The sequence below is a fragment of the Sus scrofa genome, chromosome 6 (genome assembly GCF_000003025.6).
Source record: "Sus scrofa isolate TJ Tabasco breed Duroc chromosome 6, Sscrofa11.1, whole genome shotgun sequence".
In the NCBI taxonomy this organism is placed as follows: domain Eukaryota; kingdom Metazoa; phylum Chordata; class Mammalia; order Artiodactyla; family Suidae; genus Sus; species Sus scrofa.
Genome location: NC_010448.4, coordinates 53,642,866 through 53,660,089, shown reverse-complemented (window position 1 = coordinate 53,660,089; position 17,224 = coordinate 53,642,866). Strand labels below are relative to the sequence as shown.

At 50.9% G+C, this 17,224-nt stretch overlaps 1 protein-coding gene across 1 annotated transcript in view; it reads left to right on the top strand.

Moving 5' to 3' along the window:
* Positions 70–17,224, top strand: part of LIG1 (DNA ligase 1) — a 39,538-nt gene continuing 22,383 nt past the window's right edge. The window contains exons 1-6 of the mRNA XM_021094649.1: positions 70–198; positions 2,729–2,800; positions 8,404–8,493; positions 12,088–12,223; positions 14,604–14,730; positions 15,772–15,867. Coding sequence (XP_020950308.1) covers positions 2,784–2,800; positions 8,404–8,493; positions 12,088–12,223; positions 14,604–14,730; positions 15,772–15,867 — 466 coding nt within the window. The 5' untranslated portion in view covers positions 70–198; positions 2,729–2,783. The remainder of the gene's footprint in view (positions 199–2,728; positions 2,801–8,403; positions 8,494–12,087; positions 12,224–14,603; positions 14,731–15,771; positions 15,868–17,224) is intronic.

Below are 17,224 nucleotides of genomic sequence, written 5' to 3'. Positions count from 1 at the left end.
GGCCAAGAAACTACAACTCCCAGGACCCTCTGCGCGACGGCGGCGCGGCCGTCCTCCGGGCTCCGCCCCTCAGCTCGGCCCCGCCCCCGGCCGTAGAAGTCTGCGCGCGAACTCCGTGGCGCGAATTTGGTACTGCAGTGTAGCGCCCTGCGGTTCCGGGTGTGACGCTCTGGCCAGCGGTGTCTGGCCCGGAGAGAGGCAAGTGGAGTCGTCCGTGCGGGGCTTCAGGGCTGGGGAATGGCGCGCGTGTAGTAAACTCAGAGTTCATGCCTTCGCAGCGTCGGTCAGCTGCAGAGGAGCGGACGTGGGGAGACGCTGAGGCGGCCAGGAGCGCGCTGTGGAGGGGAGAGAGCGGGCAATGGGCCGCTCGAGGGGGCGGGGCAGCATCTGTCGGAGGCTCAGGGGCAGGTAGAATGTAGGTGAGGCCTGGAGCCCCTGGACTGAACTGGCTCTGAGGAGAGGCCTGGAGGGGCGGGACCACATGGAAGGGCGTGTCTATAGAGGGATGGGGGCGGGGAAAGGCTGTTGGTGGGCGGGGTCATCTGGAAGTTGGACTTGCGGGGCGGGGCCGGGGGAGGCGGGCCCACCTGGAAGGGGTGGGGCTAGGGAAAAGTTTAATGAAAATGTTGGAAGAGGAGTTTCCGTCGCGGAAACGAATCCGGCTAGGAACCATGGAGTTGCGGGTTCGATCCCTGGCGTCGCAGACGCGGCTCGGTGGCTCGGCTGTAGCATAGGCCGGCAGCGTCAGTTAGATCCCTAGCATATGGGAACCTCCATATGCCGTGGGGGCGGCCCTAAAAAAAAAAAAAGCAAACAAAAAAAGGACGGGGCCAGCTTTAAAGGCTGAACCCAGGTAGATGGGTGGGGTCAGGGGGAAGTCAATGGTAAGACTGAGGCAAAGGCCTAATGGGCTAAGGCCTTATGAAAGGTCAGGAACTTTCTGGAGGGCCCTGCAAGGAGGCGGCCAAGGCGTGGGAGGGAGTGGGGCTCAGGGGAGAGTAGCTGAAAGGTCTGAACTTATCATTGCCCAATGGCTTATCATTGCCTGAGGGCCCGAGAGGCCTGAGGAGGGAAGAGAGAAGTCTTGGAGAGCTTCAAGGGTAACGGGTTGGGCACTTGGCAGGGAGGGGCATTTGGAAAGGGGAGCTGGCTTGGAAGGGGGAGGGGAGACAGCAGAAAATGGGATTATGGCCGTCACTCCTTGGCCACCATTTCAGCCCATTTGAACCTCTGACTTATTAGGCAGCCTGAGAAGAAGGCACGAGGGAAAGGCAGGAAGGATGTGTTGAGTTGAGTAAGACCGTAAGAGTTTAATTTTAGGATCCTTAGGCCTGCAGATCTCCCCCTCCATCCCCAGGGCTAATGACCCTGGGAGAGGGATAGGGATGTTTTTTGTTTCTTTGTTTGTTTGTTTTGTTTTGTCTTTTTGCCTTTTTAGGGCCACACCCGTGCGGCACATGGAGGTTCCCAGTTTAGGAGTCTAATCGGAGCTGTTGCTGCTCGCCTACATCACAGCCACAGCAATGCCAGATCCTTAACCCAATGAGCAAGGCCAGGGATCAAACCCACAACCTCATAGTTCCTAGTCGGACTCGTTTCTGCTGCGCCACAATGGGAACTCCGGGGTAGGGATGTTTTAAATGCGAATCCAGATAGTTCTCAGAACTGGAACCCTCTGTTTCTGGTGTCTGTCATTGACTGGTTGTGTGGCCCTGACCAGGGCACTGTCCCTCTCCTGTCTCTGCTTCCTGAGTTGTCTTTTAGGGGACGCAAAGCTGTTTTAACCTCGGCACAAAGGAGAGTAGCATATTCAGGAGAAAGGTATAAAATATTTCACGGGAGTTCCCATCTTGGCTCAGCAGAAATGAATCCGACTAGTATTCATGAGAAGTGGGTTCAATCCCTGGCCTTGCTTAGTGGGTTAAGGATTGGGTGTTGCTGTGGCTGTGGCATAGGCCAGCAGTTTTAGCTCCAATTTGACCCCTAGCCTGGGATCCTCCATATGCCATGGGTGCAGCCCTAGAAACACACACACACAAATAAAATATTTCAGTCTAGTGCATTCTCCAGTGGAATGGCATTCAGTAATTAAATGCATCATATGACAGTTTGTTTATCCATTCACCCTTGAAGGACCATTATAAATACGCAGGGGGTACATTCCTTCAAGGCTTTAGAAAGAGAAGAAAAAGGATTAGCTCACACACAGGTGGTTGGTCTGGGTCAGCACCTGGGAAGATCTTTGAAGGGCTCCTGGGCCTCATAGGAAGAGAGGCCTTTCTCCCTGTCTTCAGAGTGGACATTCTTTCTTCTTCTTCTTCTTATTTTGTTTTTTTAGGGCTGCACTTGCAGCATATGGAAGTTCCCAGGCCAGGAGCCCACAGCCACGTCGGATCCTTAACCCACTGAGCGAAGCCAGGGATTGAACCTGCATCCTCATGGATGCCAGTCAGATTTGTTTCCACTGAGCCACGATGAGAACTCCCCAGAGTGGACACTTTTTCCTTGTGGGAAATGCGGGGTCGTCTTTAGTGGTGGAGGCCGATGTATGTGGTGGACAGGTCCGGAGGAGGCTGACCTGGTTAGCATAGAGTTCCAGCCCACTTGTGTAGACGCTGCAGCCATTCCCCACACCTCAGCATGTGAAGCTTTATCCTAGTTAGAGGGGTAGGTGTCTGGATCTCTGCGCAGTCAGAATCCTCGCTGAGTATTTGGATGTCTGTTTCAGGAACAGCCGACTGAGAAGAGGAGGCTGAGAGGGGAGAGAGAATTCTGACGCCATCATGCAGCGAAGTATCATGTAAGGACCCGCCACCGTCCTACCACCACCAGGCTCCCCTCTCCTCTCTCTAATGCTGTGCCTTTTTTTTTTTTTCTATATTAAAATTGTTATATTATGCAACTAAAATTTATAAAGAAGAAAGCCTTATATACCATTAAATATTTTATATAGCATAATAAAAAGAATAGCTTAACTGGTAAGAATAACAAAAATAATATACCCTCTGAAAATAAGTAAGATATAAAATGCATAAATTGGTTAAAAAACATTGTAACTATATAAACATGTCCTCACAGTTTGTTACATCTTCTTGATTCTTCAGTATAGGCATTACACCATTCTAGGTGATGTGATAAACAAGACATTATAGGCCTTACATTGTACCGTGGAGAGAAATGGTTATTAATAATACAGTTGTAGAACTGTATTATTTAATTATAATTATCATAAATTCTTTGATGGAGAGGAAATCAGAATCAGATCTAAGAAGACTTCAGCATTCCAAGAATGATGTCAAATGACCCCCTTCATGGTGGATGATGCGCTTATTTACTATGAGATATGTTTCTTCTCCAGAGACTCCTTGTTTGTGTATCAATTGTAGATTTTTGGTTTGCAGTTATTCTGCAGTTTTGATATGAGTTTATATGTATATGAGATTGTTTTAAGTTGTTCTCTTAATTGCAAGTTCATCTCCAGTGTCCTGCATTTGTACCCACCTCTTCTCATGATTTCTGATTTTGGTGGCATAATTGTGCATGGATGATTTCGTATCTTTACTGTATATGTACTTTTACTGGTGAGCCTTGTCATTTGTGGAATTTTTGTTTCCTGTTGCTGTCTTTTCTTTTCTGCCTAGAGAAGTTCCTTTAGTATTTGTTGTAAGACTGGTTTCATATTGCTGAATTCTCTCAACATTTGCTTATCTGTGAGGGTTTCGAATTCTCCTTCAAATCTGAATGAGAACCTTGCTGGGTAAAGTAATCTTGGTTGGAGGTTTTTTCCTTTCATCACGTTAAATATATCATGCCACTCCCTTCTGGCCTGCAGAGTTTCTGCTGAAAAATCTGCCGATAACCTTATTGGAGTTCCCTTGTATGTTACTTGTTTCTTTTCCCTAGCTGCTTTCAAGATTTTCTCTTTAATTTTGGTCAGTTTGATTAATATGTGTCTCGGTGTATTCCTCCTTGGGTTTATTTATTTATTTATTTTTGTCTTTATGCCATTTCTTGGGCCGCTCCCACGGCATATGGAGGTTCCCAGGCTAGGGGTCCAATCGGAGCTGTAGCCACTGGCCTACACCAGAGCCACAGCAACTTGGGATCCGAGCCGCATCTGCAACCTACACCACAGCTCATGGCAACGCCGGATCCTTAACCCACTGATGGAGGCCAGGGATGGAACCCGCGACCTCATGGTTCCTAGTCGGATTCGTTAACCACTGTGCCACGATAGGAACTCCCTCCTTGGGTTTATTGTATATGGTACTCGTTGTGCTTCCTGGATTTGAGTGAGTGGTTCCTTCCCCATGTGAGGGAAGTTTTCGGCTATTATCTCTTGGAATATTTTTTCTGTCCCCTTCTCTCTCTCTTCTCCTTCTGGCACCCCTATAATACGGATGTTGGTGCGTTTAATGTTGTCCCAGAGTTATCTGAGACTCTCTTCATTTCTATTCCGTCTTTTTTCTCTTTTCTGTTCCACATCCGTAATTTCCGCTAATCTGTCCTCCACCTCGCTTATTGGTTCTTCTGCCTCCTGTATTCTGCTGTTAGCTGCTTCTAGTGAATTTTTTATTTCAGTGATTGTATTTTGCATCTCTTCTTGCTTAAGTTTTATATCTTGTATCTCTTTGCTCAGTGTTTCCTGTAAGTTATCCATCTTTGCCTCTAGTTTATTTCCAATATCTTGCATCATCTTCAGCATCAACAATCTAAAGTCTTTTTCCTGGAGGCTGAGAATCTCCTCATCGCTTAGCTGATTTTCTGGGGTTTTTCTTTTCTCCCTCATATGAGTTATAGTTCTCTGTCTTTTCATTTTTATAGGTTTTTGGTGTGGTGACCTTTTGACAGATACTAGAGTTGTAGCTTCTCTTCCTTCTGGTGTCTGCCCCCTTGTGGCTGAAGTCGGTATAGGGGCTTGGTGTAGGCTTCCTGATGAGAGGGGTTGATGCCTGCCTCCTGGTAGGTGGAGCCGATTCGAATCCCTCTGGTGGGATGGGGCTTAGTCTCTGGATGGGGGTCTTTAGGGAGCCTGTTTACTGAGGGGCGGGGCTCTGACGGTTGTTTGCCCTGGGGCTTCTCAGCAGCTGACTGACGGGGGGGGGATTTTCCCCAAATAGCCACCTCCAGAGAAAGGCAGCTGCTGAATATTCCTGAGAGCTTTGCCTTCAGTGTCCTTGCCTCACCACAAGCCACATTCACCCCTGTTTTCCCAGGATGTCCTCCAAGAACTGCAGTCAGGTTTGACCCAGATTCCTATGGAGACCTTGCTCTGCCCTGGGACCCAGTGCACGTGAAAGTCTGTGTGCGCCTTTTAAGAATGGGGTCTCCACTTCCCCCAGTCCTGAGGAGCTCCTGCACATGAGCCCCACTGGCCTTCAATGCCAGATGCTCCGGGGCTCTTTCTCCCAGTGCCAGCTCCCCGCACGTGAGGGTTTGATGTGGGGCTCAGAACTCTCACGCCTGTAGGTGAGTCTCTGTGAACCAGTTAGTTTCCAGTCTGTGGAGCTTCCCACCTGGGAGGTACGGGGTTGTTTATATCTCGAAATGGCCTCTCCTACCTCTTGATGTGACCTCCTCGTTTTCTTCTGGAGTAGGGTATTTTTTTTTTAAGGTTTCCGGTCCATTTGGGTGGAGATTGCTCAGTCTTTAGTTGTGAATTTTGTTGTTTTTAGGAGAGAAGTTGAGCTCTGGTCCTTCCAGCCCGTTGTCTTAATCCCGTCTGGGGTTGGCACAAGGCGGTTTCTTTCTGGAGGCTGAGGGAGAAGAAATCCACGCTTTCTCCTAGTTTCTTCTGGCTCCCAGCAATCCTTGGCTTTCCTTGGCTTGTAGCTACAGCACTATGATCCCTGCCTCTGTCTTCATGTGACTTCTGAAGGCTGTGCCTTTTCTTAGAAAAACTTCGGTTAGTCTTCATGTAGAAATTTCCAGGAGTTAAGCAGTAGGGAACATGGGGTGGGAGATAGGAAAAAGGAGTAGTGTCGAAACCACAGTTTTTAGCTGCAAGGTTGAGCCACCCCAACCCAGTGTTCCTCAGTTAGGGGCAGTCACCCACGCCCCCCAACATCAGACATTTTTGGTTGCCACGACCAGAAGGAGAGAGGAGTGTCCCGTTATTAGCATCTAGTGGACAAGGGCCAGGCAGCTGTGAGACATCCCTCAGTGCACAGGATAGACCCCCGCAACACAGAACGACCTGGCCTGAAGTGCCGGCAAGGTCCAGGTTCAGAAACCTGGTACTAACTCAGGCTGGCTTCAGGAGAACAGGGGCAACTCCTTGGCTGGTGTAAGGGGAGACCTCGATTAAGAGACCCAGGTTCCACACTTTGTCGCTGGGAATCTGTCTCCATGGTTCAGCTCTGCTTTCGTGACACTGGGTCACTCTGGCAGGTTCTCTTCCCTGGGCTTGGGCACCCTGCAGTCAGCACTCCCAGTGGAAAGAGGCAGTCACTCTCCTGGCTCTCTCTATGTATGTATACAAAGCAAGGTGACAGAAAGCGATCAAAAGTGCTGTCAGCAATAAAAAATGTATACACATACTTTTTTTTTTTTTTTTTTTTGCTTTTTACCACTGCACCCACGGCATATGGAAGTTCCCAGGCTAGGGGTTGAGGTGGAGCTGCAGCTGCTGGCCTACACCACAGCCACAGCAACATCCAAGCCACATCTGAGACCTACACTACAGCTCACAGCACCACCAGATCCTTAATCCACTGAGCAAGGCCAGGGATCGAACCTGAGTCCTCATGGATACTAGTTGGGTTCATTACTGCTGAGCCACGACAGGAATTCCTTTTCCAGCAATACTGAGAGTCAGGTTGTGTGGGCCCACCCTGGGCTGCATGCCAGACCCTGAACCAGACATTGTAGTGGCCCTAGGGACACAGGGCTTTGAGTGGCCAGGCCCTGGGACACATGCCCACCCTGATTGGGGGTGAAAGGGCCCCTCCACACACAGCGCAGGGACTGAGAGAATTTGGGGGAGGGCCATTCCCAGGAGAACTCTAGACAGAGTCAGACCTCGACATCACCCCAGAGACTTGGGGGATGGTGGCTTACACAAACCCAAGGCCGTGTCTCAAGTGACGTGAAATCCTGGGACAGTCTCCCTGGGATGATAGCACTTTTGCTTGATTCCTGTCACCTTCCTTTATTTTGTTTTTTTTTTTTTTTGTCATTTATTGGGCTGCTCTCGTGGCATATGGAGTTCCCAGGCTAGGGGTTGAATCAGAGCCATAGCAGCTTGGGATCTGAGCTGCGTCTGCAACCTAACCACAGCTCACAGCAATGCCGGATCATTAACCCACTGAGCAAGGGCAGGGATCGAACCCGCAACCTCATGGTTCCTAGTTGGATTCGTTAACCACTGAGCCACGATGGGAACTCCTATTTTGTTTTTTAAAGATTAAATAAGCTTAATTTTGGAGCTGTTTTAGACATAGTGAGAAGTTGTAAAGTTAGTCCTGGAGTTCCCTGGTGGCCAGGCAGTTAAGGGTCCAGGGTTATCAATGCTGTGGCTCGGACCTGGATCCCCGTCCCGGGAACTTCCCTATGCCCTGGGTGAGGCCAGGAAAATAGTCCAGAGAGTCCCCGTACCCCGTCGATGTGGTTTCTGGTGTTGAAATCTTATTTGACTGTGGTCCGATGGTCACAGCAGGACCCAGCAGCAGGACCTTCCTAAGCCCCAGCCTTCATTTGCGTTTCTCCAGCTTAGCTGTTAACGTCCTTTTCTGTGCCAGGACCTGATTCCAAACCACATTGGACTCACTCGTCATGCCTCCTCAGCCTCCTCTCGGCAACATTTCTCAGGCTTTCTTTGTCCTGACACCTGTGGCCTGTCCCCTGATTCAGTTTGTCGGAGGTTCTCAGGGGAGGCTATGAGGTCTGAGTCAAGTGCCTGCTCAGTGCCTGGTACCTCTCAGTGCTCTGCTCTCTGGGAGCAAACCACTCAGTGCTCCCGCCTCAAGTGGAGGGGAGGGTACCTCACTTTATCTTTTTCGGAGCACTTCACGCCTCTGGACACTTTGTCTGTAGCTACTTGTTTAATACCTGCCCCCTCTGCCAGAGTGTCAGCCCCTCAAGGGCAGGGGCTTTAATGTGTCTGGGTCACTGCTGAGTCCCCAGGTCCCCAGGACAGGCCCTGGCACATAGTGAGTGTGTGGTTAATACTCGTGAAATGGAAATTGGGATGTGTCACTTCTCAGGTGAGAGGCGAATTGGGGCCGACAGGTGAGTGTTTCCTCCTCCATTTGTCTCAATCTCCGTATTGGTCTAAGGGAGTTGTTTGAAGTCTGTTGCATGCTGGCGTGGGGATGGGTGTCGGAGGCCCTGGAGTGTGAGGTGTGTTGGAAGGGTTATTGGTACTGTTATCATTCCGTGCCCCCCTCTTCTCTGCTCCTCCAGGTCATTTTTCCAGCCCAAGGAAGAGGGCAAAGCAAAGAAGCCAGAGAAGGAGACATCCAACAGTACCAGAGAAATAGAGTCCCCTCCAAAGTACGTTCTGTGGCTGGGAGGTGGTGAATCTGTTCCTTTATCACTCAGGATGCTCTTGGCTGCCAGTGTTATAATCGTAGCTCAGAATATCTCAGGGCCTCTCAGGGAAATTTTTGACCCTGGTAACTGGGAAAGCCAAAGGTAGGTTCAGCTTCAGGCACGGCTGGATCCAGGGCCTCAGAGTTGTCTTCAGGGCTCTGGCCCAGTGTCTCGACTTCATTCTGGAGCAGACTTTCTCTGTGAGGCAGACAGCCTGCCACTGGCTGCATCTACATGGAAGAGAACAGCATCCTGTCACAAGCTCTTGGGAAGACCCTGTTTGGGTCCTGTGATCCCCCCCTGGACCAGTTAGCTTTCCAGAGCATGTGCTCAAGGTAGATTTAGCTCATATCCCCAGTTTGTGACCCTGAGCAAGTAACTTCACTTCCTGTGTCCCGGTGTCCCCCTGGGTAACAGGGCATCATGATCTGTACCCGGCTTCCTGTGTGGATTTGATGCATTAACCCACTAACAACTTAGAGGACAGTGCCTGGTTCATAAAAGCCGCTCAGTAAGTGGTAAGAATCAGCTTATGGTTTATCCAAACTCTTGACTTTAGATCCGCCCCCTTTGTGTTTACACCGCCATATGTACACGCTTATGTAGTTTGATTTTCTGCGGCATGTTTTGATTTCTCAAAGAGAGATTATACTGTGTATGTGGTTTCTCAACTTGGTTTCTTCAGCAGCAGTATGACGTAGAGATGTTTTCCTTCGTGACCACAGAGGCCACCCAGTCCCTTTCACCCTTTGCTTTGTGTTCCATTTAATGGTTATACTTAACATTTCCCTGCTGGTGGATGTTGATGTTGTTTCCACCTTTTGGCTGAAACAGTCCATATGCTGCAATAAATAGTCTGTATGAGTGTCTCCTTGGGCGCATGTGCAGGTATTTTTTTCTAGCGTAGATTGGCGTATGTGGGATTACACGTAATTGTCCACACCTCAGCTCGGAGAAGTAGGTAAAGTGAAAATTTGAAGTCCTTCGGTATTCACTCCCCAGAGGCACTGGTATTAAGGTTTGAGATAGATCCCTCCATACCTTTATTCTGTGCATATAAGCATATATACAAAGTTCCCTGGTGGTTCAGCTTGTTAAGGGTTCAGTGCTGCCACTGCTGTGGCATGGGTTTGATCCCTAGCCTGGGCGCTTCCACATTGTTGTCAGTGTGGCCCCCAAAAAACCGACATACATGGGCCTGACCTACTTAGTTATAACACATAGTTGGTGCTTAGTGATTTGTTGACTGAGTAAGTGTTTTCCACACTTGTATAATATACTGGATGGCAGGGACTCTCATTTGGTCCCTATTTATTTATTTGTTTTTGGCTGTTATCTGTGGCATGTGTAAGTTCCCGGGCCGGGGATCAAACCTGCACTGCAGTTGTGATCTGTGCCACAGCTCTGGCAGTATCAGATTCTTAAACCACTGCGCCACAGGGGCACTTCCTTATTTTGGTCACTATTATATCTCAAGTAGCTGGCACATGCCTGACATATAACAGATGATAATACTCACTTTCTTTTTTGTCTTTTAGGGCCGCACCTGTGGTATATGGAGGTTCCCAGGCTAGGGGTGAAATCAGAGCTGCAGCTGCCAGCCTTCACCACAGCCACAGCAATGTGGGATCTGAGCTGCATCTGCAGCCTATGCCACAGCTCATGGCAATGCCAGATCCTTAACCCACAGAGCAGGCCAGGGATCGAACCCGCATCCCCACGGATGCTAGTCGGGTTCGTTAATCACTGAGCCATGATGGGACCTCCTCACTTTTAATTTTATTTTATTTTATTTTATTTTTTTTTTTTTTGTCTTTGCTATTTCTTTGGGCCGCTCCCGCGGCATATGGAGGTTCCCAGGCTAGGGGTTGAATCGGAGCTGTAGCCACCAGCCTACGCCAGAGCCACAGCAACGCAGGATCTGAGCCGCGTCTGCAACCTACACCACAGCTCATGGCAACGCTGGATCGTTAACCCACTGAGCAAGGGCAGGGACCGAACCCGCAACCTCATGGTTCCTAGTCGGATTCGTTAACCACTGCGCCACGACGGGAACTCCTAATTTTATTTTTAAATTAGAAAAGATTATAGTGTATGCAAGTTGCAGGTACCTATTGGCAAATATTCCTGGGTTTTTGTTTGTTTGTTTGTTTGTTTACACTCATGGAATTGTACTGTATAGATTCATTTATTCAGCAAAGATCTACTGAGAATCTGCTTTGTGCCAAGCACTGTTCTAGACCCTGTGGATTTAGCAGTGAATAAAATCAACAGCAGCTCCTCTTGTGGATTTGACAGCCTTTCTCTCCCCACAAAAAAATGTCTTAGAGCCACATGCTTTCATCAAAACTCACTTTATTCCTTGTAATAATGTTCCATGACAGGAATTCCCCTTGTGGCACAGGGGAAACAAATCCGACTAGGAACCATGAAGTTGCAGGTTTGGTCCGTGGCCTCGCTCAGTGGGTTAAGGAATCGGCATTGCCGTGAGCTGTGGTGTGGGTTGCAGACGTGGCTCGGATCGGGCGTTGCTGTGGCTGTGCTGTTGGACAGACCCCCAGCCTGGGAACTTCCATATGCTGCAGGTGCAAGGCCCCCTGCCCCCCCCACCCCCGATGAAAATGTTCCCTGATAGGAATGTTCCAGCATTGAGCTAAGTCGGGAGTTGTACGTCTGGGTCTCTGTCCAGACCGTGCGCTCTGTGAGTGCGGAAACGGGTAGGAGTCAGCTGTGTCCTCAGCTCCTTGGTGACTTCCATCAGCTCACACATCATGCTGTACTTTGATGGCCTGTGTCTGCTCCTCACCAGCCTGGGAGCACCTCCGAGCCAGTGTCAAGGGAGTACTTGAGCAGCTTTGCCAGGAACTAAGGTCACAGTGACTGGGTTAAAATTGAAATTGCCTTTTATTCACTTGAAAGACTCTAGCTGTTGAAGCAGGTTCGGGCAGGTAGGTGACGCTGTACCACCCGGTGGTCCTGGGACCCAGGTTGTTTCTGTCCCTCTGTCCCCTCTGTCATGCCCTCATCGGCACTGTCAAAGCAGCTGAGCAAGTCGAGTTCCAGGGCTAAGACAGCAGTGAGGACAAGCAGTTAGGAGCAGGTCGCAGGTGTCAGGCATGCCCCTTAGGTCCTATTGGTCTGAACTCATCATGTGGGCATAGCTGGCTGCAGGGAAGGCTGGGAAATGTAGTCTTTAGCTGGGCAGCTGTGTACCTAGCCAAGACTCAGGCACTTAGAGGACTGACTGAAAGAAAGGGGGTCTCCGAATGGTTGTGGGAGGCCAGCCTCTGCCCTGAGTAGCCTCTGCTGAGGCCAAGGAGCACTTCACATGTTCCTTGGCCTCAGCCATCACAGGGTGGGCACATGGGCCTCCAGAGATGTGGGGTGGGTAGGTGGATGGTTAAGAGTACCTGCTGTGGAGGCCCCTAGAAATTCAGTGTGCATGGAATGTCTAAAAGGCAGGGGTGGGAGCAAAACGTCATGAGGGGGCGGGAGGGTTTGGGGCAGGGTCCCCACCCTGCCTGTTGGAAAAACCTCCATTTCCTCACCTTCCAGGGTGGCACTGAAGGAGCGGAATAGAGTGGTGCCCGAGGGCGACTCTCCAGTAAGGAGGCCTGGGAGGAAGGTGGCCCGGGTGCTGGGCAGCGAAGGGGAGGATGAGGAGGACGCCTCCACGCCCCCCAAACGCCAGGTAGGTCCCCCGCAGCCTGCCCACGCGTATCAGAAGGCACCACAATTCCCACTGGCCTTTGGGACCACGTGCAGCAGCTGCCTGGGAGAAATCTGGAGGTAGTGCCCCAGGTCGTGGAGGAGCTGGGCGGTTGCGTCAGGTCCGTGTGCCCCTGGGGCCTGGGCTCAGCTCCTTGGCCTGGTTCCATCAGACCCCGCCTCATAGGGTGGCAGCTGTGCAGGTGCAGCGAGGCCGTTTCCCATTTGCTGTAACACAAGTTTATTATCTTGCAGTTTGGGGGGTCAGCTGTCTGAGCCAGGCCTCATGGGCTAAAATCAAGGTGTCGCCAGAGCTGGGTCCCCTTCTGGAGACTTGAGGGAAGAGTCCCCTTCCTGGCCTTTTGCAGCTTCTAGGGCCCCTGTTTTTCCATTTTGACATCTACCAGCTCTGTGCCTTTCTTTGTGGACACGTCTCCCTCTCACTCTCCTCTCCTGCCTCCCTCTTCCCTTTCTGAGGCCGCTGTGATTACACCGGGCCCGCGTGGATGATCCAGGGTAACCACCCATCTTCAGGGCGGTTGATGAGCAACCTTAATTCCATCTGTGGCCTTAACGGCTCTCTGCCCGATCACTGAACACCTTCACAGGTTCGGGGGCTCAGGATGGGGACATCGTTAGGAGCTTGAACTTTGCTGTGAGGTGGCTGCGTCCTGCACAGCAGGGCCCAGGAGATCCTCCCAGGGGAACGGCGTGGTCTCACAAACACAGTTAGAAAGCGGGGGACCGGGAGGCACCCAGTTCTGTAGAACAACGGCCCCTAGGCTTTAGCCCACAAGGCTTGTATTAGGGAAGGTGACACGTTTAGGTTAGTGGGTAGAAACAGGCACAGGCAGTTTCAAGGTTGCCTCCTCGTGAGGTGAAAGAAAGCTGCTAGCGACCGAGTCACTGGTGTATTCATCTAGGACCTAATGCGGCTGCTTGCACAACAACAAAGTGATCGCTTGAGTTCCTTGTCTTATCTCAGCAGAAGAGCCTGTGCTCTAGAACCTGCGTCGGGGTGTGCGCCTGTCTGGCTTTTGCCGTCTTAAGCGTTCCTCGGCTTATTGGGCTTTTGCACACACGCCAAGCCTGCCTTCTGCAGAGCTCAGCAGTTCAGGGGTCCCCAGCAAGGACAGGGACATCTTTGGGAGCTTGGACTTTGCCATGAGGCTTCTGGGAGCCACGGCAGGAGAGGGACAGAGGGAGTTTTGGGTCCCAGGCAACAGTCGAAGCATCCTTTTGGGGCCTGTATCCATCAGGGTCCAGATAGGCAGAAATTACATGAATGATTTGAAGAGACAGTTTAATAGAAAGTGTTGTCAGCTAGGCCTGCCGTTATTAATTGGTAACTGAAGGAGGAGTTAAAAGAGAACTCTAAGGCAGGGTGCACTCCCACCCCCAGGGCCTTGGAGCTGAAAATCAGACCATGGCAGATGCTGGCGGGGGGTGGGGGTGGGGGTAGTTCTGAGCGTGGAGGGGCCCTGTGGGCCTGGGGCTCAGGTGTCTGCGGAAGGGGCACTGGGCAGTGGGTGCTGGCATTGCTGGGCTCTGATGGGCACCATGTAGCAGGCCCTGCAAGTGTCGGAAATACCGTAGATGGGGTCGGCTCGCGTGGTCTCCTTGAGCGCCCTGCGTTGGCACTGCCTGATGCAGAGCTGGCTGCCAGAGCAGGAGAGGGGTTTGCAGGGCCCCAGCATCGCAAGGGGGAGTGAATGGAGCGGGCTTGGAGCCGAATAACTCCAGTCACTTAATAACAGGCCCAGGGCCCGGTAAAGTTAGTTCATAGTTGAAACCAAAACACAAATAACAGTGGCTTAAGCAAGGTGGGAATTTATTTCTCTCTCTAATGAGCGCAAAAATCCAGGATTAGTGGGGCTGCCTCCAGTGTCAGCCGGGCTGCTTCTGCTCTGAGGCCTGCCAGCCTTAGGTGCTCTTGTTCAAGGGAGCATCTGCATTCAGCCAGGGGGAAGAGCAGGGCGCTCCACTTGCCTTCAAGTGATTGTTCTTTGAAGCAAGGGACATGTAGATCACTTCCCCTCCCTTTCCATGGTGTAGACCTGGGGCTCCTGATCACACTCAGCTGCAAGGGAGGCTGGAAAGTACAATTTTTAGTTGGGCCTTATGTCTAGCTAAGCATCATAGATTTTGTTCCCTTTAGAAAAGAAGAATTTTTAGGTCCATGATAAGGACAGTCTGGGACCATGAAACTGTGCAGGAGGTTAGAGTGAGGGCCCAGGTAAGAGAGGATGAGGCCTGAGCTCAGGCTGAGAACCTCTACTCTCTCAAGTGTTTGGAAAATGACATAGCTGGGTGCTCCCTCTTTCCGCCCTCACTTAAGAATTGCTCTTTCTCTCCTCTTCCAGAAACTTGCTCCAGACTCTCCACAAGTCTCCCATCCCGGTCCTGTCTCTTTTCCTGAGAGCAGCCCTTCCCTCTCCAGCTCCTCTCCGGAGGTCATCTCCCCATCAGGGATCCCGAAGCGTCGCACAGGTAAGGAGCCCCCGGCCCTGCCCTTTCAGTTGGCTGGCTTTGTCCACGCCTGGATTTCTGCTTCATTCGGCCATTCTCGTGACAGCTCTGGTCTTAGGGTTGCGGTTAAGAGCATAGCCCCACTGTCCACGGGCTATGTGACCTTTGGCAAGTGACTTACCTTCTCTGGGCTTTATCTGGAACACCGATGGTAATAATTGTGGTACTTCCCACATGGAAATGTTGGGAGGATTAGAAGAGGTAAAGTCTGTGGACCTGGGCCCAGCCCATGGGACGTGCTCAGTAAATGTCCGTTATTGGCATTGATTATGTGCAGGGAGGGAGGGAGCTCAGGGGAGGGGTTGTGACTCCAGGGAAACTCCTAGAAGAGAGCATAACCATGCTGAGCCCTGAAGGATGAAAGAGGGAGCAGGGACCGAGGAGGGGAGAATTCCAGGCAGGGGGAGTGGGTGTGGAGGAGGCCTTTGGGGGCTGCTGAGTGATTCGGGGAAGAGGAAGCAGCCGGTAAGATGTGTTCTCTGGTCGGGTTCCCCCTGGGCAGCCAGAGCTGGATTCTGCAAGGAGTCTGGGAATCGGTGTGAATGTGTGCCTGTGAATCACCCACCCCAGTCCTGGGAGCTGGGCTGTCGATACCCCCACTCCCTCGGTCCCCGGCTGAGGGCCACTCCTAGGGCCTCAGTTCCCTGCGCTTCCAGACCTCTGAGGATCCAGAGAAGCTGTCCGGGCCCCAGGAGATAGTAAGATCCTGGGGATGCTGGCAGGGCACCCAGAGCATCTGTTGGTCAGGCCAGGCCCATTATCATTGTTCCCTTGGTGTGATTGCTTCCGTTTTCGAAGAAGGAACAAGGCACAGAGAGGTTAGGTCACCCACTCGGGGTCACACAGCCAGGAAGCAGCAGAACCTGAAGGATAAGGCCAGCACCAGGGCAGAGGCTGTAGGCAGGCAGACAGGGGCAGGGGCCCCATCATCACAGGGCCTGAGCTCACTGGGGCAGGCGGGCGGGCAGCGAGGAGGCCACACGGAACCCTTTGCCTTCCCAGCCCGGAAGCAGCTGTCCAAACGGACATTTCAGGATGTCCTGGAAGAGCAGAGCGAGGACAAGGACAGAGAAGCTAAGAGGCCGAAGACGGAAGAAGGTGAGGCCCTAGGAGCAGGGAGGGAGAGGAACTAGCTGTGTGCTGTATGTTTTGTGTGTGTGTGTGTGTATGTGTGTCTCGTGGGCATGCGCACAGTGGGGAGTCTGGAAGGGAGGGGGCCTGAGAGGACAGGATGTGCGGACTCCACTGATGTGTCGCCTCTGTCCAGGAACCCCCACATGTTGTCAGAATCCCATGGCCCCAAACGGGGATCTGCTGTGGCGGCATTCTGGACTGTGTTCCATTGGCCACCTTAATTCAGTATTCATTCATAGGCCGTTTCCCATTTTTCTCTTCTGTGTTTACATTTGTTGTATGGCAAATATTTTCCCCTAAGTGGTTTTGTAAATTTTACCAGAAAGCAGAGAGGTTCCCAAACTTCCATACACTGAAAGGAAAAATAGCCTTTTATCTCATTCTTAAAATAGTCACAGTTAATTTCTACAAGGCTGTCTCCTGGGCTCTGCACAGTTTCTCAGACTTTGGGATCCAGTTGCAAACTTCCGCTCTCATATCCTGTTCCATGTTGAATTTTCTGCAAGATAAAACCATTTTATCACGCCACCAGTGAGTGCCCAGCTTTGCAGAAAGATAAGGTCAGGCGCTGCAAAGAATGCAATGGAACACTGCCACCACCTCAAGCTAGTAGTTCATGTGGTGTCCAGCAGATGTCGCTAATTTCCCTTGAAAGTGTAAACGCAGCCCTGAGGAGCTGATCTGCTGACCAGTTGTGTGAGATTATAGTAATTTCAGCCTTTGCCACTGTCTGTCGGTTTGTTTAATAAAGCGTCTTTATCAGGCTTGTCTTTCCCAGGGGAGATTTGAATTTGTTCGAGATTTGATTTCCTGGTGGCAATTTTTAGTCAGTAAGAGAGTTTCCTGTAAATGGCCTGGTTTTAGCTCTTGACTGTGTGCGAGTTTGGGAGGGGCGTGGCTTCTTTCTACGAAGGCAGGTTTTTCCCAAGTTAGTTGATGCAGTTTTTATTATTACCCTGGAGGAAGGATCTTTTTTTTCGGTCAGTTTTAAACAAAGGACTTTATTTTTATCTCTAACAAGTGAACCTTTGGCATTTTGAATGCTTTCGTGTTCTATTTTGTGGTGAATAATTCTGAAATAATGGTTTATAAGAAAAGACTGCCCCTGTTTCTCAAGCTGCACAGGCGAACATTGGGGTCAGTTTCCCAAAGGACGGGGTCTTGCTCAGGGTTGACCAGGAGGGGGCTCTTACACCCCCGTCACTTTCCAGAGGTATAGTCAGCACAGCAGAGGACAGAAAGAGGCAAGGGGTCTTGGGATTTAAAATGCCTTGGGGGGTTCATAGTGACTTTTCACCCTCTGACGTTTTTGTCATGCATC